The 26,721-nt window shown below is 44.0% G+C and overlaps 1 protein-coding gene across 15 annotated transcripts in view; it reads right to left on the bottom strand.

The window, feature by feature from the left end:
- Positions 1-26,721, bottom strand: part of Cdc14a (cell division cycle 14A) — a 166,642-nt gene that overhangs the window by 133,206 nt on the left and 6,715 nt on the right. For 8 of the 15 annotated variants that reach the window (XM_087624813.1, XM_087624815.1, NM_001134856.1 and 5 more), the window contains 1 exon segment: positions 9,373-9,448. The exons of 2 other annotated variants lie outside the window; for them this stretch is intronic. In XM_087624813.1, the coding sequence (XP_087480939.1) occupies positions 9,373-9,414 (42 nt within the window). In that variant the 5' untranslated portion in view covers positions 9,415-9,448. 15 annotated transcript variants of the gene reach the window in all.

Consider the following 26,721-nt stretch of genomic DNA (forward strand, 5'->3'; position numbering starts at 1 on the left):
TGTAGTGAAGCTTGGCTGCTGGCCCCCAGGTCAGACCGCAGGGAGTGGAGTTCTTGCCCACGGGGTCAAAACCAACTCAAAGTGGATGACAGCAGAGAAGAATCTTACAAACTGCAGCCTTGTCTAACGCCCCCCTCACTTCAGCCAGGCTCCCTCCTTATAGCCACCCTGCCCCACAGTGACCCGTACGAGTGACACTGTTGGGGGAGTGGGGACCCGCACCAGTGACGCTGTTCATGGGAGGAGGAGGGGGGGACCCTATCTCTGCAGTGAAAAACACTAGGGATAATAAAACATTTTGCCGGCTATTTAGCTAATGTTTTCTGATTGATAAAACAACTCTTTAATGTTCTCTTTCAAATATGAAGAATAACACCGTTCCAATAAAAACCACACTTGCTCTGTTATGTAATCCAAGCACCCTAAAAAGAACAGCACCATCCAGTGGGAACACATCTACCCATCTCTAGAGCTCTTTCATGAATATGAGGGTTCATGTTGACCGGATAAAGAATCCTCCAAAGACAAACCTCCAAATCTGCCAGGGAGCTTCAGACCCGCATGTGAACAGCACAAGTCCACGCTGTGGGGCCCACGGTGAATTCAAAAGAAAGTAAGCTGAGCAACGACGTTCACCTCTCTGCTTTTTGAACAGATCTTCACACTCCTGCCACCAGGACCTCACCACCAAAACGGACTGTGCCCTCAGACTGAGAGTCAAAAAGCCCTTCCTTCCTTCTGTCCTTCCTTCCTTCTCCCTACCTTCCTTCCTTCTTTCCTCTCTCCTTCCTTCCACCTTTCCTTCCTTCTGTCCATCCTTCCTTCCTTCTTTCCTCTCTCCTTCCTTCCACCTTTCCTTCCTTCTGTCCATCCTTCCTTCTTTCTTTCCTTCCTTCTGTCCTTCCTTCCATCTGTCCATCCTTCCATCCATCTATCCTTCAGTTGCTTGTTAGGAAGTTTGTCACAGCGACAGGAAAAATCAATAACAAGAAAAACTTTATCATTCGAGGAGAGATCACACTTCAGGATAGCAGGGTTCTGCTTTATCAATGAGCCCCATCAACCTCTTCCAAGTCTCTTCCTTAAGCCGAAGGGAGAGCCTCGTGCCTCTCACAGGACATGGGCCTCCTGTTCACTCTGGCCCATCTCCTCTGCTGTCTCCCAGGTAAGCCTGGCTCTTCAAGGAGAACATTTGCAAAGTCGTGGTCATACATCGGACTTTCAGTAAGCTAGCCCCATCCTTACAGATTCTTTATTTCTTTCTATGAGATGCTCAGAGATCCCAGAAAAACACTGTACAACAGCAAAGCAAAACATGGGTCAAGTCAAACCAGTCTTAAACACAAAAAAGGAAGACGTCTCCAAAAGAACACTAAGCCCTCTAGCCAACTGTGCTGCACAAGACCGTGACAGAGGTCACCCCCTGGTCACCACCCATCTGTGTGTATCTTAGACTTCCATCTTCCAAACTGACATGTCTTGCTTCCTGAACCTTCTCAAGCTAAGTAGACAAAGGCCCTAGCAGCAGCAGCAGCGAATATCTATTAGGCAATTACTATATCTCATCATTTCCCAAAACAACAGGAGCAACAACGCCAGAGGGATCCAGTTCAACAGCACAGAGTGCTTTTCAAAGCAGAGGTCCCAATCAAGGCTGAAATAGGATAAGCATGCTGCATTTTACCAGCACATAAGCCAGGTCCCAGGAAAGGCCTGCTGGGAACCCTTACACAGCCAAGTGTGGGAGGCCAGAGGAATCCAGAACTCTCTCACTGAGGCTCATAATTGGAGTAAACCTTAATTATGAGGCCATAACAAGTCTTGTGGCTCAGAACTTATTAAATAAGTTCTGGGCTGAAAAGGTCAGCAGTATGAAAAATTTTCAGGAATAAAAAAATTAAAATAAATTTAAACCTAAACCTAAACTCCATTATATTTTACTATTATATTATCGTGTTCCATTGCATGCTTGCCGAAGATTGGTGCAGAGGATCCTGGAGAGCTTAGAAGGCATTGGCCACTGGGCCTGCCCAGAGTGTCTGACTCAGTGGAATAGAGTCTGGAAAATCTACTAGTCTACCTCTATCAGTAAATTCTGGGAAAATGTTACACACAAATATAATGTCATCCCTCCCCATCTCCTTGTGATCCTCAAACACCATACATTTAATGAAAACGCCTCCTGAAAAACATTGAAGTCCCTTGTAAAAGAATTCTAAGTCATGCTACCCACTTTTTAAAAGGACATTACAGAATATGTCCACAGATTCCTGAGAAACGCTTGTCACAATAAACAAATGCACCCAGTACAGGAGACAACGCCTCAGAAACAAGGCCCTTCAATGATCTCTTAATGAAGCTGCCTTCCATGGAGTTATTCCAGAGGCTCAAAATTCAGATACTCCCAGGGTTCTTACTTGGAGTGGGTCAGGTGACAAGTGACAAAAGCAGGTCCTCTGAAAGCACTTGTAACTCAACCCTGCTGTTTCCATGCACAGCACCATCAGAGCCTTCCATGTCTGAAAGAAGCCCCAAATCCAAAATTCTGCATGCATTTTCATCAGACACAGATGCTGATCACAGATTTAAATGTCATTTTTTTAAATAAAATAAAATAAACTCACTGTGTGTCCCTGGAACTTGTTCTGTAAATCAAGACTGTCCTTGAACACAGAGACTCCCCCTGCCTCTGCCTTCCGGGTTCTAGGATTAACGGTGCATACCACTGTACTTTGCTCAAATGTAATGGTTTTTTTTGGAGAACTTATCCACCACGGGGCTTGTCTGTAGACAGAATGGTAACCACTTTGCTGTGCCTGGTTACCAGACTGAAAAAGTCCCAAATTCCTATTCCTATCAGCATGCATTGAGCAGCTGCTCCAAAAACAATCTGTGAGGGGAACCCTTTCTCTAGCCAACGTGTGGTCTCAGTTTATGAAAATCTGATGCAAAATAGTGGCTTAGGCTTCTTGCAAACAAGGGAACAACTACACAGAGACAACGGAAACAGGGCACACGCTATACAACGACGGTTTCATGAGTTAGTCAGCAGAAGAGCATCTATCCATTTACGTAGTCAAACCTGTAGAGACTTCCAGACCTGCTTCGCTTCCCAGAGCATCAAAGTTTCATGAGATAAATCACAGTAAGTACATAGCGTATCATCAAACATATTTAATGGCGCTTGTCAAGCAGGGAAAGTGACGCTGTGACAGACTGATTCGTGAATCAAGGGGAGGGGCCACATGTACATGTTCTGTCTTTGAATAAGGAGCTATGGGAAAGGCTGCATTCCGGTGTAGTAATGTAAGACAAACAAGCCATGGAAACTCAGAGGTAGGAGAAAAGAAAGGCATGCGAACATAGGAACAGCACCGAGTACAGCCTTAGGTGACAGGGACATACACAGATGATCATGCACTTGTTCCGTTTAGATCAGGAAACCACACACCGTGTAACCATTCCACAGCAAAAGTGATGCAAGTTGAGTGCAAAGCAAAAAGTTCCTGGGTCACATGACGGCTCGTGGCCTCTCCGGCAGCCCCTCAGTCAAGTTGGTAGAAGTAAACTATTGGAGTCGTTTGGCTAGGGTAGTACGTCTAATTAAGCTATGCAAGTCAGTCCGACTAGAGTAAGAAAGATCCCAGCACAGCCAGATTAATAGACTCCTTAGTAAGAAACACAGCTCATGCACAAGCAAGCAAGTGTTGCCAGGGACCGTGTCAGACTAAGGAGATCACAGCACAGGGACCATGGTGGCCAAGGCATCATTCCCTTACTGGTCACTAGGTTAGCCCTGACACAGCCATGACAATGAGCACCTGGACAGCCATCAGGGGTCACTGCCAAAGCAATAAAGTGACTATGTCTTCCAGGGAGCAGCCGTGACTGCTGTTGTTTACCTCCAGCTTTCTCAGGAAAGGGACATTCTTGAACATTTTCTTTGGCTGCACAAAATAAAACGTGGTTCATGTTTTGTTTGGAGCTAAGATTAAAAAACAGGTCGATTTTTTTTTATTTTAAAAGAAAACAACTGCTTCTTTATGGTCTATTTTATTTTTTTGTTTCAAACCCAGTAGATTGCATTAATAAATGGCACATTTGGTCAGAACAAAAAATAAAAATTCACTCGTAAAGTTAGTTCTCCGTAGGCAAAGGCAGGAAGATAAGGAGTTGAAGACCATTTTCAGCTGTGCAGGAAACTCCAGGCCAGTTAGCCTGGGTTACCAGAGACCCTGTCTCCAAAGTGTGGGTTGAGGGTTGTGTGTACATGTGTGCATGTGGAGTTGTGTGTGTGTGTGTGTGTGTGTGTGTGTGTGTGTGTGCGAGCGCGCGTGCGTCCGTGTGTGATCATTGGGATCAAACAGTTAAAGGCGCCTGAGAATGCTCTGAGGAAGGTCTTCCAGCCTGAGCCTTTCTGAATGCACACAAAGCATCCATGCCCAGCCTCATTCCCGTGAGTTACAGTCCCACTACCTCTTCAAACTACATGAACGGTCTCAAGAACATAGCTCGCTTCTCTTCTCCCCAGTCCCATCATCCACCTGAAACAGAAGAGGACTGCGCGAGGAGACTGCAACGCGTTTTCGTGGTTATAGAAAGAGGACGTCTGTCCTTACATCAAAAGAGTTCTTGTGTACCACGACCTGAGAGTGTGGCGGCTGCCTGGGTTCCAGGATAGAATTACTGCTCCTAGCCATTCAGGCAGGGGCATTCCCAGAACCCACCCCCTGCCTGGCCCCTCGGTGCCTTATTGCAATCCTTTCTTCCAGGATGTCCGCTCTTGCGCTTTTATGCTGGAAGGTAATGGGGATGCTTTGTAAATGGCTCTGAATATTCTTTGAATCCTTTCAAAATGGTCCGAGATTACAGTAATTGTCCTGTTGATTCATAGCAGCAGCTGTGGACTTTTTTTTTTTTAAAGTCGCTGCCCTAGAAAACGTCTCCTTTTTTCTTTCTTTCTTTCTTTCTTTTTTTTTTTTTTCCCAAGCTGGAAGTCTCCGTTCCTCTGAGGAAAAGTAAAATCGATACGTAACAATGTACCAACTATATTAAGAAAAGCTTGTTCAGTCTCATTACTTTTATTAAATCTTTAGGTTTTTTTTTATTAAATCTTTAGGTTTTTCAACTAGCTTTGAGGAGTTTTTTTTTTAACTGATTAAATTAGGAGAAAGTATTGTTTTGTTTTTTTTTTAACCAACTGCCAATTTCGTCTCCTGCTACAGCCCTGAAGCATTTATACTGTGGCTCAGTGTTCTTAGCATCGTCTGAGCCAAGGATACCTTTGAGCACTAATAAGGAGCTATGACTCTTCTCAGAAGAAAAATAAAAGTGCACAACAAGGCACACTGTAATTTCAGGATTTATAGACCCCTCAAAACTCCAGGTGAACCATTCCTGCCCTGGTCTGTCAATCACCGAAGACGCTTTCCATTGAGCCACACACACGGTTTGCCAGTTGTGCTCACGCCTCTGAGATCAAGTCTCTCCTCTCTGGTTGCTGCTTCTTCACAGGAAGTATTGATCAAAACCAGCGAATTCTGGCCTGTGATTGTGTAATTCCTTAGTAGCAATTTATCAGACAGTTCAAAATGAGCAAATGACTTTGTTGCTGGTGGGCACAGTGCTTTTTGGGGGCACCTGGAGCAAATATGCAAGAAATAATTTTTTCCATTCTGGCCAACGTAATTAAAACTAAAGTCACTAGGAATCAGATGTGCATGGACACATCAAAAGAAAAAAAAAATCAGTAAGTTTGCAGTAAATCATCATCTCAAAGCACTGTCCTGAAAAACACACCTATGACATTTAAGAAATTAGAAACTTCGGGACACACGGCAAAAGTTATCTACGTACCTCGGACAAAAAAAACTAGGAAGGGAAAAGAATCATAAAAGAATAAACATTTCCAAACTAGAAAACATGTGCCTAAGGGGTTGGGGATTTGGCTCAGTGGTAGAGCGCTTGCCTAGTAAGCACAAGGCCCTGGGTTCGGTCCCCAGCTCCGGAAAAAAAGAAGAAAAAAACAAAAACAAAAAACAAAAAACAGAAAACATGTGCCTAAAGCAGTGTTAAAAAAATGAGAAAATTAATAAAATTGCGAATTCTTAGAAATCACACCAGAAGAATTCTAACAAGAGGTTATTACGTAAAATAACGCTGTGGAGTAGTCAAATGTCTTGGCTGGAAAAGTGGGTGCCACTAAGACTGACAGCCTGAGTTTGATCCCCAGGAAACACGTAATGAAGGAGAACTGACTCCTGTAAGATTGTCCTCTGACCTCCGCACACACATCATAGCAAGCATCACACACACACACACACACACACACACACACACACACACACGCACCAAAGAACGAAGCCGGATCCATCAGACAGGCCATGGTGACAAATAAATACATCATGGGGGAAAGTACACGGCTCAGGGTAGCAAGAGTATTGAGGTTCCCGGGAAATCAGCGCAGGAAATCATCCACAGAGGAAGGAGTAGCATGGAGGTGCCCTGGCCCCAGTCAAGATGAGGAACCACAGAGAGCAAAGGCGGCCGTCTGTCAGGTACCAGTGCTCTGGGAGGATGGAGAGACTGCAAGTGTAGAGATGCTGCTGGCAGAGTGATGAATATGTAACAAGAAAAGAAGTTTCCAAATAGGAGAAAACACGGCCAGGATGGCAGCCACAGCCACAGGAAAGGTCAAAAGACCCAGAAACAACCGGGACAATGAGCACAGAAGGATCCTAACCCCAATGTCCCCGTGACCCGCTGAGGCAAAGGTGAGAATATGAACACTGGCAGCAGCTCCAACTTCACCGGTGATGCTGAGCAGGTCACACTCCTAGGTGTCCCATCTCGTCCTGTGATCTCTTCACAGCTATCATTTAGATTCCTAGAAGAATACTGACCAGCTTCATCACAGGAAATGACAGCACTCGGGTCATCGGAACAGGTATTTAAAATCTTCCCGGAAGAACCCTTAGATTCCCTATCGAGTTTACAGATGTGACATTAGGAAGGTGATTTGGCAGAGCAGCTCCATTCTGAAACCTGGTGTTTCTTTTTTTGAGACAAGGTCTCTCGGTATGTGGCTCTGGCTGTCCTGCAACTGGCTATGGAGAACAGGCCTCAAACTCACAGGTATTCACATACCTCCGCCTCACAGTGCTGGAATTAAAGGCGTGCATCACCGTGCCTGGCTAGAATCCTTACCTTATTGATGAAAAATGGATTCCACCAATCCAAAGCAATTCTATGCTGCCTTTGGATTGCTAAAGTAAACCTTTGCCTCCTGATACAGAGATTCCATTTGACATGGTTTACTGAACGAGCCTATGACTTATTAATGCTGGAGTTTTAGAAAGTCAATCCCTCAGAAAGCTACAGAGTACCTATTAATTTTATTAAATTTAAAAATGTCATTCCAGGCATATGTAGCTGATTATTGATCACTGGAATAAAAAGCAAGGGGGGATGTCTGAACTTTAATGAACTCTCATAAGATGTAAGGAAGTTTTCGAAATGAAAGGAAATTTAAACAAGTCTTTATACACATTTACCAAAACTGTTAGATATAGAATATGGTAGGAAAAAAACCAATTCAATTCATCTACTCCTCTACAATCACTGTAGTAGAGCACTGAGATACATAATCTTCATCTTCCTAATAATGACTTCTTTCTCTTTGGTAACTCCAGATAGTATTTAAGTCACGTATGTTTACTTGTAATACATGGTTCATGCCAACTATATGATTTTGCAACTAGGAAATAGGAGCTTGAGAAACGGATTAGTGGGTAAGATCATTTGCTATACAAGTGTAAGGATCTGCATTTGGATTCACAGTACCCATGTAAAAGTGGGGGATGGGCTGGCTATATAGACTGGTGACCCCAGACCCAGAAGACAAAGAAAGGTAGATCCCAGAAACTTGGCTGGTTACATAGACTAGCCAAATGGTGAGCTCCAGATTCAGTGAGAGATCCTGTCTCAAGGTAATAAGGTGGAGAGTGATAGCAGACACCCAATGACTTTCTCTAGTCCCCCACATACATACCACACATATGCACACACACACACACACACACACACACACACACACACACACAAGAGGGAGGGGCAAAAAACCCCTAGATCCTCCCAAGGATAAGGTTCAAGCATTGACTAATGATCCTTCCATAATTAGTTCAGTCATTTAAAATTCATTTTATATTAAAAAGATTATTTATTTCTTTAGGGTCTTAAAAATATATTTTTTATAAACTACAAAATAGTAGATGCTTGGCTCTTGTTTACGTGAATGAATCTATGACATCATTTTCAAGCCAGATAATACTGCATACTTTAATTCCTAAATGAGTTGGGTGTGATAGTTTTTGTGTGTTATGTAATTGTTAACTGAAATGTCTAAGTATGACCATAAAACACATTAAAGTTGATGGCAAAAATCTGCAAATGTATAAAGCATACAATATATTCTACAGGAAATGCTCTGCCAGACTATATTTATATCTAAGTGCAACCAAAACCCAAAGACAATCACTGAGCAGCTATGTGTATAAGACACTGTACTGTAGACCAGCCTCACTTCATCCAACATAGAGAACAGTAACACTAAGCTTTACAAGTCTGTAATTATCTTACAAGCATACATTGTACTATACTGTTTTCCAAACTGAAACATCCAAGAGGTTCATTTATAAATTGAAAGAAAAATATAAATATTGGTTTTCATTTAGTAAACTTAATAATCCCAGTAATATAAATGTTACTTTTCTAATACATGCAGAGTTTAAAAGGAAAAAAACCCACATGACAAAATCCATATGTGCAAAGAGAGAATGAGAAGGATCTCATGTAATACAAACACTACAGGCTAACACTGAATGCCTGCCCACATTCTGTCATAGCAGGTAATTCATGGTCTTATTTGGTTATCAACTCTACAAAGATGATGTTTAACAAAATTTTCCATTTTGACCAAGCAAAACCTGGTTATCCTCCTAATGAGACCCTTCCTTCATCACCCCATAACAGCATCTACAAAGCGGATGTGAAGGCTTTGGAAAAATTACCCTATAAAGGAATCTGATAGAGACTCATTAGCAATCTGAAAGGCTGTGCCCCTCTCTTAGATCACGATTGCAGTGACTTCATGCAGCTCATATTGCAGTTGTCCTGAAGAAAGAATGAGGTTGACATGTCCTTTGTGGTATAATCTGAAGAATCGATTTCAACTTCTGGGTGACCTCTCACAAATTTTTCTAAAGATCTAAATCACCCAATTAAATCCTGCGTGTGTGTGAAACCATCCCACTGGGCAGGTTTTCTGGTTTAAACATTTTCATTCCAAGACATAAACACATCTAGAATACTCACTTTTAGTTTCTTGTTTAGCTTACAGCAGTATCTGTACACCATTGCCAAGTTCAGAGGTCCAAAATCTGCATAGAAACTGAGATATATACATATATAAAATAGCATTTAGTACAAGTACAGTTTTCAGCAATATAGATGCTCACTTTTAATTTCACTAATTTGTAATCAAATTCCAATCACCTTTAGGAAGGTTCAACACATAAGTGGTCTGATCCGTGCCAGGCCAGGGAACTCACTTCCACTCTCCTCCTGCTCTACAGCTCTAAACAATTTCTTAACACACAACTATTTAGGCAATTTTTCAATTTTAAGTCCTTTTAACTCCCGACTGTGCCATTTAGGTGAAAGAATTGAAAAGCAGCCAAGGCGATGAGGACTGCGGATTCACTAGTGTGGAACTACTCTCTCCTGCTTTTACTTCTTCACCGACTCCATCGTGAAGGTCATGAACTCTATTCTAATTCCCCTCAAACTCACTCAATCCTCATGGATCTTATGTGCAGTGGTCCACTTTTTCCCGTCTGTTCTTCTTAAACTTCCTGTATTATGAGACATATTGGCCCTTCTTCCATTCCCCTGCCTCTCCAGGATACAGTCACTAACCTGTATGCAAATCTTTCTTATCCACTGTCATGAATCAAATCGGTAACCCAATGGGAAGGAGATGAGAACCACATACATACAGGTACCTAACTGCATTGCTTAGGGCAAGACTATTTTTATGGCAGAGACTGTACTGTTCCTGGGTTCCTTGGAAGTAGCATGTTTTTACCTTCAGCTGGACCCACCTTCCATCAGGCCTTCAACACCTCAGTTTGTCGACAAGTCACCTTTCCTTCAAAATAACCCTGAGCTTTCTGAGTCATTGAGCATGAGACCTTTCATGCACAATAGAGCAAAACCAATTCTTTTATCAAATGAGCTACCATTTTCATATACCCCTTCCCTTTCTGTTCCCTTTCCAGGGTGAAGAAGCCAAGTTCCCCCTTCATCCTAGCCATGCCCTGGTGGAATTCTCAGTCTCCTTCCCAATGATGGTGCGTCTCATCAATCTCACTTCTTTCAATGCTAAATGGCTCCGCACTACTCCAGGATGATTCTGCCAGCCAGCAACCAATGCTTAACATGCATGCTCTCAGCTGATCCTGTCTCCCAGCAGATTCCCTTCAGGATCTCCATTTCACAAGACACATCCACCCCTTAACCTCCAAACACTTCTCCCACTATTGACAACCCTCAGCTCACATCAGGCCTCTCACCCAGAATACTCGCCCCTCTTGTCACTCAGCATCGTCAAGATGACCTTAAAATGCAACCTCCACAAAATCCACATTAGGGGGCTCTAACCAAGCTTTGTCAAAGTCCTCAAAACTTGCCATTTCAGTGAATTTCAACAAAGTACACACATCAGAATTTTACATGTTGATTCTACCCCATCAACTGCAACATGAGCTTCCCCATCAAGAACCGTATTTATTTAGAACTTACACATTTGAAAGAGTGTCCTAGATCCAATGAAACAAAAACTGAAGCATCAGGGAGAAACGCTCATTAGTACTCTAAATTCAACTCAGCCTGGAGCACAAATGTATTAAATACCACTAAGTTTGCAAAAAAAAAAAAAAGCCTGCCTTGAAAACACCCTCTTAATGAGGAAGACATTTAACTTTTTTCTGCCACCCAAATCACATATGTCACTCCAACTACAAGTCAGCCAGCCCCTACTGGCCTTTTCGTGGGTATGTTTTGGAACTTATAGCACTAAAATTGACTTCTTTTGTACACAGCATTCATGAAAAAGATAAGACAAAATGGCCCCCCAAAAAATGACTTCTAATGATATAAAGTAAAAAGTTCCTTATTTACTTCTAAAGTTCCCAGTATGGTGTTAACTTATTTCTAAAGTTCCCAGTGTTCTGCAAGGCTATAAATATAAACAAGAACCCACTGAGAACCACTAAAATGAGGACTTGGGGTGTATCAGTGACACAGCACACACACAGTGTGCACAAGGCCTGGGTTCAGCCCCCAGCACCGGGGGAGGAAATGAGAAAGAACCAGGTATTAACAGCTCTGCTCTGCTTAGGGCAACACTTTTTACAGCGAGATTTTCTTGTTCTTGGGTGCTTCTTAACAAAACTACCTTGGCTTTCTTGTTTTTCTATTAGAACATGCATAGTGACCATTAAATGTGGAATTTTGGTCATTATCTCAGCTTTTGAAATTCATGCTGAGCAAGCTTCAAAAAACTGCAGATCGGAACTAAAAAGGTAATAGTTTAGAGGCTGCTCTTCCAGAGGACCAGAGTTCAATTCCCCACACCCTCATGGGGGCTCACAACCACCTGTAAGTTTACTCTCAGGAAATCCAATGCCCTTTTCTGGTCTCCATGCATTTTGCACATACATAGCACACAGACATGCATGCAAACAAAACACATACGCACGTAAGAACAAAATTTAAAATGAAAACAAAAAAAATTAAGAAAAAAAAGCACAAAGAATCTAAGTCATGTAATTCCAACTTCACTCTGAATACTATGTATCAACTTGAACCTCATATTTAAAGCTACACATTTTAACAGTGAGGCCCACTTATATATGAATTCACTTTTGGAGGCGGGGCTAATGAACAAGAACTCTTTTGCCAAATTCAAGGAAGGTAAGTGGGTATCCTCGCATAACTCAAAATCAAGTCAACCCAATGCAGACCTCATCATTTCAACCGTCTGCAATTCTCCAACACGGTAAATAGATGAGGGCTACTTAAAATGACAAATGAAAATTTCGTTTCCCATGAAAATGACTCAAAAGCCACATGAGGCACAGGGCCTGTGAGAAGCAACAATGCTCATCAAGCTGGAAAGGCCATGGAAGCAAAACTGGCTACCACAGATAAAGGAATTGCTGAGCACCAAAAAATACTACCCCCTCCCCCCAAAAAATGGGAGAGAAGCAACTCAAGAGGGCATCCCTAGCCGGACAGTTATGGTATACTCCTTTAATTCCAGCATGGGATCTCTGTGAGTTCCAGCATGCCACATCTAAGGCTACACAGAGAAATCCTAGAGAGAGAGAGAGAGAGAGAGAGAGAGAGAGAGAGAGAGAGAGAGAGAGAGAGAGGCATCTCTTTGCTAGCCCCTGAAACAACAAACACACACAGACCCAGACATAATTTGTTTATTTTTTTAAGAAAAAATTTGAAAGTAGACTCCCCTGAACTTGCAATCCAAACACTGACCAGTGCCTTCTCCACTCTGTCAAATTCCAGCAAACTATCTCGACTCAAAGGCAAACAAACACCCCACTCCCACTCTTCTTGGTGAAGGGGGCCGATATTCCAGTCTCATTGGGCTAGGTGGACACAGTTCATTGTACCATAGCACCGTCATCTCCAAATGAAGGAATAAAGAAGTTGATCTCCCCACCGATATGTGCTTTCCCTCTAACAAGGTTGGCAAATTAGAGCTCGATCACTACAACGAATCTCAACAAGTTTAAGAAATGAACATCGGGCAACGGGTTTTCTATTCGATAATGTGAAGAGCCAAAATCAAATTATTTTGATTTGACAGGAAAAAAGTTCAAAGAACTGACTAAAGTGTACAGAGTCAGCAGACAAAGGATGGCAGGAGGAGAAAGAAGGAGAGATGTGTCCTTCACAGAGGACCATGGAAGAGAAACCCAAGAGCAGAGAAAACACTTTCTAGGGTCACCTGGATTTACACTACCCACATCGTAACCAGCACAGCCTGCTCTTCTCACGAGGTTTACAGAGCTGACGGCTCTGTGGTTTTTCTAGTGAGCTGTAATTTGCGTGAGTCTGTCCCTGAGGAGATCATTGTTTAAAGCACTGCCATGCCTTATTCTACACATTAAAAGCTTCATGCAAAACTGCTCAACCTCTCGGCAAAAAGAAATACTACTTTCCAAGCACTGCTTAGTCCCACCATGAAATTTATGGCCACCCATTCTGAGCAAGATGTTACAAGTTAACATATTAATCAAATAGTTCTTGTGAAACTGAAGGAAATATTGCTTTTAAAATAGGATGCCTTACACTGTAAGAGCATAAGGCATGCCAATACTTTGTTTTTCATGTATGCAGTCTCTCTCTCTCTCTCTCTCTCTCTCTCTCGCTCTCGCTCTCGCTCTCGCTCTCTCGCTCTCTCCTCCCTCCCTCCCCCCCCCTCTCTCTCTGTGTCTGCATGTGTGCCACTTATCAACATAGAGATCTGAGGCCCCAAGGCCAACCTTTGGGTGTTGGTCCTCACCTCTCCTCACCACAACCTTTGAACAGTCTCTGTGGCTATTGTCCCTGACTAGCTGAGTCAGGAGTTTCTAGAGAGTATCCTGTCTCCACCTACCATCTCCCCATAGGACCATGCTGGGATTACACACTCTGGTGCTACAACACTGGGCACTTCTGTGAGTTCTAGCGATGTAAACTCGGGTCATCAGACAAGCTTTTTACCCACTGGCCCATCTCCCCAGCCCATCTTTAATTTTTTGTTGTTGTTTAAGAGCATCGTTGATACCAGCTAATGTTTCTCTTACTATTGGTTTCCCTCTCACCAGAAGATGTTTTTGATCCTGATGAAAACTCATAATGACCACATTTTCAGAAGATCCTATTCTCTTGGTAAATACTAACTAAGACACTGGGCATGAGTCAGACAGAGCACCCGCTCATGCTCTTGGAGCACAACTTGCCAGTTACAGATGCCAGTGGCTGGGCACCTACCAAGTTTCCTGTGTACAGGACAGCCTGACAAAGAACGCAAGGCCGCTTGGTACCACAGGATTCCAGTATCTATTTGATCTCGCTTCAGTCTGGTGTCTCAGAGTCATGATCAACTCTCACTCCTGTCCCTGACACCTCCTCTCAGGAAATCCCAGCAACCTCACTTAGTAAGGGATGTCTCCACTTAGCACTTTCTTTAGCCCAAGGCCCAGGGCAGGGTTGTGTAAGCCTTCCGCTGTTGCTTCTATAAAGGGAGTGACCATGTAGCATCCAGCTCTCTATTTCATGTCTTTCCCCTCTGAAGCAAAGTCAGTGAAGAGAAAGTCCCTTCCAAGACTCCAATTAACAGAAGCAAGGGGGCGGCTTCTTTGGGGATGCTCTGCTGGGATTAAAATTCACTCCCACAGAAGCATTCTCAAACCATGTGAGTTAACCCTTTTGTTCACCGGCAGCGACTGAGAGCACAAGGACTGGGCAGTCAGTCTATCCCCAGAGCTTTGGCAGAGACAGTGAGTGAGGACGGATCCAGCATGCAGAGAATGCTAACTCTCACCTCTTTGAAAGCAGTTCCTGAAATCAGGGCCTGAAAAGGGAGCAGTGCTCTAAAGCCAGTGGCTCTAAACCCAGGATGGATCTCGTTTCCTCCTGAAGTCCCTGGAATTAACACCCACACCCTCCACCTTGCCTCCAAGGAACCAGGTGCTGTGGCTCCTACCTTCTCTCTTTGGGGACTTCTTTCGCAACATTTCCTCACCAGCTCAAACCACAAGGAATGTCTGAGTTCCTGCTTTAGACCTTCTTCATACACTACTCCCCAGCCCTGGTTACACTACTCCTGCTTTAGGTCTCAATCACCCTTCCTCAGAGAACTCTCTTCTCCTCCCCACCTCTCTGGCTGCTCTCCAAAGGTGCAGATTCCACAGGCTCTGTTTCTTGCCTGCAAAGACCTGAAGGTCTTTGGGGGCTGAGGGTGTGGCTCGTTTGGTATCGTGCTTGCAGGGCCTGTGCATAGCCCTGACATTCATCCCCAGAATTGCATAAGATGGGGTAGAGTGGCAAATACCAGGTCATTTTCTGCTACACAGTAAGTGTAAGGCTAGCCTGGGATAGATCAACGTCTATGAAAAAAGAAAGAGAAACGCTATAGTTCTCGCCTTGGACAGAGGGCTTCCGTAGTCTACTTAACTAGTGTATTGACTAAAAACTACTGCAAGACAAACTCCTTAAAAAAGGGCTGAGCTCCTAGGCCAGCTAAACTCCTAGGCCAGGCAGCTCCTAGGCATCCCAAGCACCTAGTCCTTAGATGGCTGAGTAAATAAAGGACTGGTTCATTTGAAAAATAAAGGAAAAGAAAACACTCCGTTCTAAACACAGTAAACTGCTCCAGGCTAAGTATGGCTAGAGAGGGGTGACTGACATTTCACGCTTGATAAGCTTTCAGTGCAAAGCAAGGTTAAGGGGCTGGAGAGATGGCTCAGTGGTTAGGCACACTTACTGAGTCTGGAAGACTTGTACTAGCGTGAACACTGGGTGGCCCACGACTGCCCAACTCCAGGTCTGAGAGACCCTGTGCTCTTTCCTAACCTCCAAGCACGTCGGCACTCATGTCATATACGTAGAGAGATATTCACATACTTAATTTTTTTTTTTCAAGAGCCTGAAGGAACCAGAGAGTAAGGGTCTGAGGGTGGGGAGACTGAGCAGCCCTCTGAGATGAGGAGAGTTGGGGCACACCACAGCCTTCTCCCACCACCCCATCTTCAGTACTGGTGTGCTCCAAGTGCAGCCTGCTCCATAAATAACCTCAGCCAGAGGCACTCACCCCACCATTCATCACAGTGCCCTTTCTCAGAGGCCAGCTTCAATTTCAGCCTGAGAGGCTGTTCCCAGCTTAGATGTCCCAGAGCACTTACTTTGTGTTTCCCAGAGCTGCAGGCATGTGTTCCGTAAGCACCGGGAACCAAGTCCAGTGCTGGCATTGGTGGGCAAAACCAGGAAGGCACCACTTTACAGAGCCACCACACACACAGCTTCCTAAGCGGGTCTTTCCACCCTTCTTTAATCTCACAATCGGCACATCAAACATTTTGAATATTTTCAGACCTACCCTGCTGCTCAGAATCAATAATTTGATTTTCACAGCTAATGCAGATGCCACATGAATCCTTTATCCTTTAAAAGTAAAGAAGCGGTGTAAAGAGTGAGACGTCAGTTACGGGCACTAAGGAGGTGCTCCGTCAGTTTAGTGCCTGCCCTGCAAGTATCAGGACCTGCGTTTGGATCCCCAACATCACTGTAAAAGCTAGGGATGGCCCTGTGCATCTGCAACCCCAGTCCTGGGAAGGCAGACAAGGTGAACCCTGGGAGCTTGCTCGCCAGAGAGCCTCACCAGAGAGCCTCACCAAATCAGTAACAGACCCTGTCTCAGAAAAAAAAAAAAAAAACATGAGGAACAACTGAGGAAGACATTTAATGCTCAGTAGACCTACCACACGAACACACACACACACACACACACACACACACATCTGCATACACATGAACAAGTACGTAAAACACTCATGCATACATAAATATTAGAAAGAAAGCAGTTAAAAAAGCTAAGATCCCAACTCAGAAGTCTCACTAATCTGCCACCCAAGTGAGCCTGTATAGCAGTAAGGAAGCCATTAACACAGTTGGATTGTTTCTTTTTAAAGCTCTCTATGAGCACGCATGCCCTTTACCCGAGTTTATAGGTCTCACACAAAGTCTAGCCTTGTTTTAGAGTCAACATTCAGAAAGCAAGTTTTCCAATGTCTACTCCCACTGCACGTTTAGGCTCAGAGCAGATCAGAGTGCAAATGGTGGTCCGAGGCAGGAACACTGACCCAACAGCAAGCAGAGCCAAGAACATCCTCAACTGGAGGCCAGACGTGACCACGCACAGTCATCCCAGCTCTCAGGAGGCTGCAGCAGGAGGATCATCAAAAGCTCAGGGCAGTGTGGGCTGCAGAGCAAGACCCTGCCTAAAGAAAACTAGAGAAAGAAGGAAGAAAGGAGTAAAGGGGAAAAGAAAAACTCAACGTATAGATGTTATCAATAAAAAGTAACCAAATGGCACCAATAGAAGATAAAATGTTAACTAGCAGGAGCCATTTAGTATTGCCAGAAAAGTGAGTGTGTGTGTGAGAGAGAGAGAGAGAGAGAGTGTGTGTGTGTGTGTGTGTGTGAGAGAGAGAGAGAGAGAGAGAGAATGTGTGTGTGAGAGAGAGAGAGTGTGTGTGTGTGAGAGAGAGAGAGAGACAGAGAGAGAGAATGTGTGTGTGTGTGTGTGTAAGAGAGAGAGAGTGTGTGTGTGTGTGTGTGTGAGAGAGAGAGAGAGAGAGAGAGAGACTGTGAGAGAGAGAGGGAGAGAGAGAGAGGGAGAGAGAGAGACAGAGAGAGAGAGAGAGAACACATACTTGCCATTACACATATGTGGAGAAAAGAGAACAACTTGCAACCCTCCCGATGTGCATCCCAGAGGATGAACTTAGCTCACTGAGCTTGGTAAATAAGAACCTTTACCCTCTGAGCCATCTCCCCCGAGCAGGCCGTTTAGTCTTTAGAAAGCCTTAGACCTGAGTCAGAACTGTTTAGTCGATGTATTTGTGATTACATACTTATGACCAGTCCACTCATTAAGAGAGACACGGGTTCCTTTCAGCAAACTCTAACAGTACACGGTACTTCAGGTTTGATGGGAGAGCACTGGCCTAGCATAGATGAAGCCATGAGTTGGTCTCCAGCGCATCCAAAATACACACACGGAACTTTCCGGGTCTGTATCAGGTGCCTTCGTGAACTGTCCACTTCCTAGATGGAAGTAAATAAATGTTCTCCTTCCATATGTTGATGAAAGAGACCAATTCGGAAAAAGAAAACAAAAACACCTTTTCTGGACCTCTGAAGAAAGTCATATCTTATAACAAAAGTAAACCAAACTAGCAAATTCTTCCATTTATCAACAAGATATGAAAATGTTGAAACCCAAAATGCCAACTTTATGAATAACAGAAAGGCTTCATTTTATAAAACTGTAGTTCTGGAGCTGAGGAGATGGTCCACCAGGTGAAGGTGCTACCCACAAAAGCTTGACAACCTGAGTTCAACCCTGGAGTCCATGGAAAGATAGAAAGAGATCCTCTGACCTTCATGTTTGCAGTGTGGTATGTGTGTGCACATGCACGTGCGAGTGCACACACACACACACACACATACACACACACACACACAAAATAAACTTAAAACTATAGTTCAATACAAATGTTTGTATGAGACAAGCTCTATACCCTACGCTGGCCTCAAACATATAGGAATCCTCCTGCCTCAGACTCACTAGGATTATAGGCATGAACCACTACCTTTAGCAAACACAAACATTTCTTATGGAGGAATCTATCATCAACCACAACTAGTTGTGGTTATTTATTAGATGTCATTAATTCAGGTTGTCAAGGATCAAATGCACTTCAACCAGAACAACAGAACTTGAAAAGCCCCAACCAACAAACAATTCTTTGGTGGACCTGAAAGTATTGGGTTATTAAAAAAAAAACTAAACAATAAATTCCACAATTAAATGTAGAAAGTCCAACTCAAACCATAAGTCCAGGGAACTTGAGATGAGCTGTCCCACACAGTTCCCCAGACTTTAAAGCAGTAACTGGCTAAGTAACCTGGTCAGGTGTTGTCTATTTCCTGCTTGAAAACCACAGAAGTCAAAGGCTCCATTACACTGAACCCTTTTTTATTTCCACTTCCCCCCCCCAACGACACAAAACAGAACCACAACCACAAGATAGGCCTCACCTCCTTCGAACTTAAAACACATAAACCTACTTAACCTGTGGCTTTCTCCCAGTCATCCAAGGTAACAAACTTTGTATCTCAAACATTCCTCCTCTCAAACTATGGGCCACAGGTGCTCAGAGCCCTAATCAGTACCTTTCCAGTCATCAGTAAGCTGGATGGGCGGATTCTAGGATCCCTCAGACCAGCCCATCCATCCTCACCTGGGACTGCTCTCCAACAAACAGGCTCTCACTCTTCCCAAATACACCTTTTCTTAGGACTCTGCCTGAAATAAATCTGTCTCCCTCCATTCCTCTCTCTCTCCCTCCCTCCCTCATGCATTCAACTTGTATTTCTGGGACACCATTCTTACACCAAGCACAGTGCTAGGTCTAGAGATATGACAGTGACCAAGAGCTGGCAGTACTGGTCTCAGACATCATAAAATGCCCTGTGCTTGTTACACATTAAGCATCACTCAGTGAAGAAGTCTTTCAATAACCAGGGAAGTAACAAGTTCTTGCTTTCTTCACTCCTAACAGAGAAGACAGTGTTGGGATCTTCATACACTGACCTCCACTCTGTTTCCTTCATCATTTACCTGTGTTTACCCAAGGCCCTGCCGCTAACTTTTACTCCATCTCTACCTCCATGGTATTCTCTTGCACAGCAACCCAGCAATCTTCAGCCACTTACAAATCTCAAATTGTTCTACTTTACACCCCATTTAAAAAAATGTGTCTGGTCCTTTTTTTTCCCTCACAAAGTTGTTTTGAGCTGTGTCTAAGTAAGTCATTTACTCTGGGCTTGGGAATGTGCTTATGAACCTACAAATGAGAACATCTGATGTCTTAGGAGTCTACTTCAAACAAAATAATGAAACTACCCTATGGTGACCTGGCACAGAGCTCCGTCTCCCACAACCCACTTGGATCTCTCTCTCATGCTGCCTGACAGAAACACACGCTGTAAGAAGACTCCTTAGCTCTTGGTTCAAGTGCCTGTGTTTGCCACTTATCTCAAGCAAGCTGGGGAAAAAAAAACTGAGTAACAATTTATCACCGTGGAGATCAAAGTCCAACTATACACTGCCAAGGCCTACCAGGCCAAAGCGGAAAGTCTTTAAACAAATATGAAAGTAAAATTGGACGGTAGTAGATCACATAATTTCGAATGGACTGCAAAGTTGAGCTTAGTGACTCACATCTGTAATCTCTGCACCTGAGAGGCTCCCACAGGAGGATTATCAAGAATGCAAGACTAGCCTAGGCTACACAGTGAGCTGAAGGCCAGCCTGAGCTACAAAGAACAAATGGAGCCCTGAGAGGGCTGAGCATAGATCAGGGTTGGAGCACTTGCCTAGCATGTGTGAGATCCTGGGTTTGATTCCCCGGCACTGCAGAAGGAGGAGGAGGAAGAGGAAAAAGAAAAAAGGGAAGAAGAAGAAGAGGAAGAGAAGGAAGAGGAGGAGGAAGAGAAAGGAGAGGAAGAAGAAGAAGAAGGATTATTGATCATAAATGTATATCAATGAGTGTACAGCCTCATAATGCATGATGCACAATGCATGCCACAGAATAACATTTTGTCCACAGGTTCATACATAGCCAAGTAAACACCTACAATGTATGTGTCAGGCCAGAAGATGTAAAAAGCAAAACTTCTGTTGGGTAAAATGTGCCTGCCCATGCAAGAGTGGCATGAAGGTTATGGGTTAACCAGCTGCTTTTAGGTTAGACTTGAGGCCCACTCCTGAGGAATAAATTCAGGCCTAGCACTGTAAACCAATCATGGCCCTGGAGGTCACAGACACTAGAACTTACTACTGCTGCTTTGCTAAGGAGTGCGCTGTCAGACTGATTTCTAAATATTTACCTCAGAGATTAGTGCTCCCTGCAACCTGACAGAGAAGCTTCCCTCTGAAGTGGTCAGTAGTTAATGCAGAGACTTGTAACTCTGCCAAGTACTGAGGATGCATGTCTGTTGAGTGTTCAACCCTAACTGGACATCAATATCAACCCCTAACTCAAGGTTCAGGAAACACCATGGAAGGCGGTGGGAAGAAGGTAAAATGGGAAGGAGTGCTGTGATATGCTACCTTTGGGACATGGCATGGGTGCTGCACTAAAGAAGTCACTGGTGTCATTGGATCACCAACTCAAGAAGATCAGTCTTCCAATAGGCAGCCCTAATCAAATTTATTAGGTTATGGGGGAGGGAGGCAAGCACACAGGTAGATAGACAGGCAGGCAGATGGATGGACAAAAGGTTGGATGGACGGATGGATGGATGGACTGACTGACTGACTCACTGATAGACAAACAGAGAAGGCACGAAAGTGAGGTTGTTGGGAGTGACTGAAATGAATGGGGAAAAAGATGGAGTTCCTGAGGAGAGTAGAAGAAAAGAATTAGAGTATATATGATCAGGCTGCATTGTTTAATCCCAAACAATGAAGGGAGAGTTAGCTTATATAAGGAAGCACTCATGCGTGAAATTGATATCTAATTGAGGGGCAGACAAAGCGATGAATCAGAGAGAGATTTGACAGAATAGGATATGCCCAACTCTCACAAGAAGAGAGGAAAAGGGGAAGTTATTGGAGAGGCAGTGAGGAGGGGGAAAGGGTCAGTTTTACTGGGATAGTTCTACAGAAACAGGGTACAGAGAGAGAACAAGCTGGACACAGGTGAAAACAGAATGAGGCAGAATGAGAAGGCGCCAGAAGATTAGAACAGATTGCCAAAGTTAGTATGAAGCCAAGTAGAGCAATTCAGGAGAAGCTAAAAGAAGTTAGATTCAATTGGTGAGGTTGGAGAGGAGTTTGAGCCATCATAGCTGAGTTGAACCAACCAGTCACTGCTCAGAAAGAGCTAGAAAGGGGTGAGCTTATTCAGCTGTTAAGTCGCAGAGGCTGAAAACATTCAAGGCCTAGATTAGATTGTATGGAGGCTAGAAGATTTCAGGACAAGGTCTAGGTTAGCAGACGGAGGCAGTAAGCCTCAGAGATGACAAATGCATCCGGAGCATAAAAAAATATCTTTATACTTAATAAGTAAAAACACTTGGCGACATTTATTGGGTCCACCAAAGAAACTCCAGCCAGTCTCGGCATCTTTATTTAGTACTCTGGCATGACATTTTAGTACCTTTCTTCTGAAAAGCCCAAGGACAGAAGAGATGGGAAAGTGCATATGGTTGAAAGCAGAGATAGAACACACTGTCCTTCGCAGCAAACTGGCTCTCCATGCCTCTGGCATCCAATCCCAATGCCCAAGATGACCATTAGGAGCACACAAGTGTTCTGACAGTTAACACATTTGATTTTGCTAAATCTTGAGCCAAAAAAAAAAAAAACATGGGCCAAGTTATTAAAAATTAGCCTCTATTTGGATGACAGGGTCCAACTCCAACAATTAGCCACTCTAGAGAAGAGCATGCTGTAGGTTGTTCTGTCCAACACAGATAAATCCCTGAAAGTCTCCAGTCACAGAAATACTTTTTGAACCGCTAATATTTTTGCCTGTACTCTTGTGTTAACTCTGGCCTATGAAAACAGGCATAGCCCAAAACATAATTAATTTATCTCTTTCTTTCTGTTTTGTTTTTTGCTTTTTGCTTTTTCAAGGCAGGGTTTCTCTGTGTAGCCCTGATGGTTCTGGAACTGGCTACGTAGACCAGGCTGGCCTCATACTCAGAAATCCACCCTTTGCTTCCTGAGTGCTGGGATTCAAGGATTTAAACTACGATTTTTTTTTTATCATCTATGTTTTACTAAAATGTCTCTGACCTTCGTGGAGATAGTTCTGTTAAGAACCAAGTAGAATCCAGTCATGATGGTGCAACCCTTTAATTCCAGGACTCAAGAGACAGGGACAGAAGCAGGCAGATTTTTCTGTGCACTCAAAGCCAGTCTGGTCTAAATACTGAGTTCCAGGCCAGCTAGAGATACATAATGAGACAGATAGAGAGATGGAGACAGAGAAGAAATTTTCAAATTTCCAGTCTCACTTGGGTGCAGTGGCACACACAACCTTCAATCCCAGCCCTCAGGAGGCAGAGACAGGTGGATCTCTGAGAGTTCATGGCCAGCTGGTCAACATAACGATTGCCAGGACAGCCAGAGCTACCATAGTAAGACCTTGTCTCGAAAAAAATCAAAAAACAACAACAACAACAACAAAAATCAGTCTCATAGCCTGGCCTCATGAAGCAAGGTAAATTTGTTGCCTGGGCTTTTCAGAAGTTCATTATTTCAACCATAGAGTTCTGCCATCCTTTAATTACTCAACAACCTTCTACACAAACACAGCTGTATCTAGACTAAACGTGCTCTCATATTTAAAGAGCCCAGTTAATAGTTTCTCAGGTGATAATTTATTCAGAAAAGTGTCATTTCATTGGGACATTCAGCAAATAATTATAGCTATCAGGCTATATGAGGTCCCGTGTGACAATGTGTATAAACACACTCCCTTCTTTGGTGACATGCACATTAGGGTGTCTGCTCTCAGGACATGCTCCACAGATAGAATCCAGGTTGCCACACAGGGTCCCAGGGACTCTGAAGACTGTCTCATTCTAGCTCTGCAAGAAGTGAAGCCAAAGAGACATAATCCATGGCTTCCTCTTGCCTGCCTGCCTTTCTTCCTTCCCTCCCTCCTTCCTTTCTTCCTTCCTACATATTTTTGGCTTCTTCCGTTACTCTCCTTACCTGAAAAACCTTTGATTTCTTCCTCCTCAGAAACAGCCTCATTCATGTCCTTTGGAAAATCCCCACTCTAAGTATTTTAAAGGTAAACTCTCAGCCGGGCATGGTGAGAGGCATCTTTAATCCCAGCAATCAGAAAGCAAAGGCAGTCGGGATCTCTGAGAGTTTAAGGCCAGTCTGGTCTACAAAGTGAGCTCCAGGACAGCCAAGGCTATACAGAGAAACTGTCTCAGAAACAAAAGAAAAAGTATACACTCTTCAAATGATTCCTTACATTTCTCAAATTCATCCTGACCAAGGCAGAATGTCTGATCCTCTCACCAAAACCAACTGTCTACCTATTTCCTTGTTTTGGCTCATGATGCCCTTGGGCCCACTGTGAATGGATTATCCCAAGAACTGCTTAGTTCCCTCCCCTCAGCATCCTCATCAACTATCCACACATGGATTCAGATCCTGCTTTTTTTCCCATCAGCACTGTCACCATGTCAGTTCAGTACTCACTTCAGTATTCTTTCCCCCTGAACATCCCAAAGTTTGTGTGTGGTTTCTTATATCCCCTCCAATGGGCCGCAGACGATGCTTTTTTGTTATTTTCTTTGGATGGAGGGTGGATAGTACCTCTGGGACTAGATGATATCAAATTCCAGCTCTATTACTTATTTCAGAGGCACTGGGCAAAGTACCCAACCTCACCATCCCTGTTGGTACCATTGTACCAAAGGATCCAGCACAGAGGCCAATGCTCTGTAAACGTCTGCTGTTATATGAATCTAGCAACGCCATCTCTGTCTCAGAGCCCTTCTGAGAGGCTCAAGGCACGCCAGGGGAACTGCGGGTTCCTCACGATGGCATTCAGTCTGTCCCCAGCTGACCTCTCAGTGTCATATTCCACACCTCCCCTCATGTGACCTGTATACACACCAGGCAAAGTGGAGGACTGACTGTGAGCTGAACACACTTGCTGAGCCTCCCTCCTGCTCCTCACTTTTCTTTCCTCTCACACCCATATCCATGGACACCTGTCCATCCTTCAAGCCGACATAGTGCCTCCACAGAGCCCTTTATGAATGTCTCTGCTCAACAGGTCTCCACCCTTCCATAAGTACTCCCTACTCCACAGGTGAGGCTTCTCCTAGGGCAGTTTTGGTCCCTTTCATTACAGTCCTCTTAGTCATCCACCATATTGGTTTGGAGCCCCTGGAAACCCTGAAAGACACACATACGCTCATCACGTTACGCTCTGCACCATCGGTCTTGATGTGCCGGGATAAACGAGAAGATGTGTCTGCGAAGGTAGTCAGGACCATAGTCATCACTGTGGCAGGCTATGGCTCTGTACAGGCTGAGTCTTTATCATTTCTCTCCTCACTCTATAGCCCAAGCTTGTTTGCAAGTCAGTATGTAAGTCGTCTCCAACCCCAAGCAACCCTCCTGCCTCAGTCTTGCTCTCAGGTGATGACAGGTATCAGCCCCCATACACAGACATTTTTTCCCCTTAAGAAAGGATTTCTCTATGTAGCTCTAACTGGTCTGGACCTCTCTGTGTAGAACAGGCTGCCCTCAAACTCACAGAGATCCACCTGCCTCCGCCTTTGCCCCCTACATCCTTGAATTAGGGAGAAGTACACCATGCTCAGATTCTTGCAGTTTCAAGTTCACATCTAACCTCACAAAGTGAACCAGATGGCCTCTCTAGCAAGCCTGTCCTTAAGACGCCGGGAACATGGTGAAAAAAAAAAAACTGCTATATAACTCGTACCCTAAAGTACAAACATTAAAATCACATAAAATTTTCATTCTTTTTAAGAGGCCATTGAGCGCTGTGTTTAGTTGATTAACTATCAATTTTTGCTAAGTCCACCATCTAGCAATCCCAAGGGAAGTGATTCAGACCTCAATAACTGCAGCTTGTTCAAATGCATATTAATAAACCCTGGCCCTTTAGTCACTGCCCAGTGAACATAATAGTGTATAGACACAGTCCCTACCCTCAGGCACACAAAGGTCCCTAGGCCCTCAGCTCACAGACAGAAAGCCAACAACGGTGCCCAACAATAGAGTGTCCACTCAATAAACACTGAAGGTGGTGACATCATCCAGGTGCCCAGGGTCAGGGAACTGGCTACTCAAAACTCCATTCTCTAGGAGTGGAGCTGTAACCTGACACCAGGGATTCAGACCTCCCTTTGCCTCAGCAGCTCTTGGCATTCATGAACAGCAGCAAAAGGCTCTTTCATGCCCACTGTCTCTCTAGCCATTCAAAGCGTATCCTCCTTCCAGCACTAAGAGAAATGTCCTGAAGACATCAGTTCCAAGACCCCCTAGGACGAAGTAACGAGGATTATTTTCCCTCAGATAAAATATAGGCTTCTCAAGGTCCAGAATAGCTTTCCTCTTCCAAGGCCCAGTGGTACCCATAAATGCTGAAGTCGAATCGCCAATATGCTTTCTAACTGGGTAAGCCCTAGAAAGCTTTTTATGGTTCATCTCACTAGGCTCACTGGAGTGCCCACATGATCAGGATGGTCACAAAGCAAAGTTAAATGTCTTAATGAGTATACAAGGCTCGTCTGAAAGACCAGCTGTGTTAGTAAAGGAATATAAGTCAATCCCACCGATATATCTACTCCTGTCTACTGTTTTCATCGGAAGGAAACATGTCTCTCCAATTAATGTTTTACTATGCTGAAAATATTCAAATAACCTTTTCCTTCACATCTGTGACCTCTCACAGAGCTCAGTTCTGGTTCTGATTATTCACTCTCAGATCTTAATCCCTCAGAGCAAAAGAGAGAGAGAGAGAGAAAGAGAGAGAGAGAGAGAGAGAGAGAGACAGACAGACAGACAGAGACAGAGAGAGGGAGAGAGAGAGAGAGAATCCCTCTACTACTCAACGAAAGGTACCATCAACTCAATCACACCGGAAATCTTCCACATAGATGCAACTTGGATACAGCTCCCTGCAGTCCTGCGTCCCACTTTCGGAAAACTGGCTGTGCAAACAAAAACATCCTTCCAAACAACAGGAGCCTTGTGCCCTGAGAAGCTTAAGCACCTGTAGTACACACACTGCCCTGTAC

Source organism: Rattus norvegicus, chromosome 2 (assembly GCF_021556685.1).
Source record: "Rattus norvegicus strain SHRSP/BbbUtx chromosome 2, alternate assembly SHRSP_T2T, whole genome shotgun sequence".
NCBI classification, from domain to species: Eukaryota; Metazoa; Chordata; class Mammalia; order Rodentia; family Muridae; genus Rattus; species Rattus norvegicus.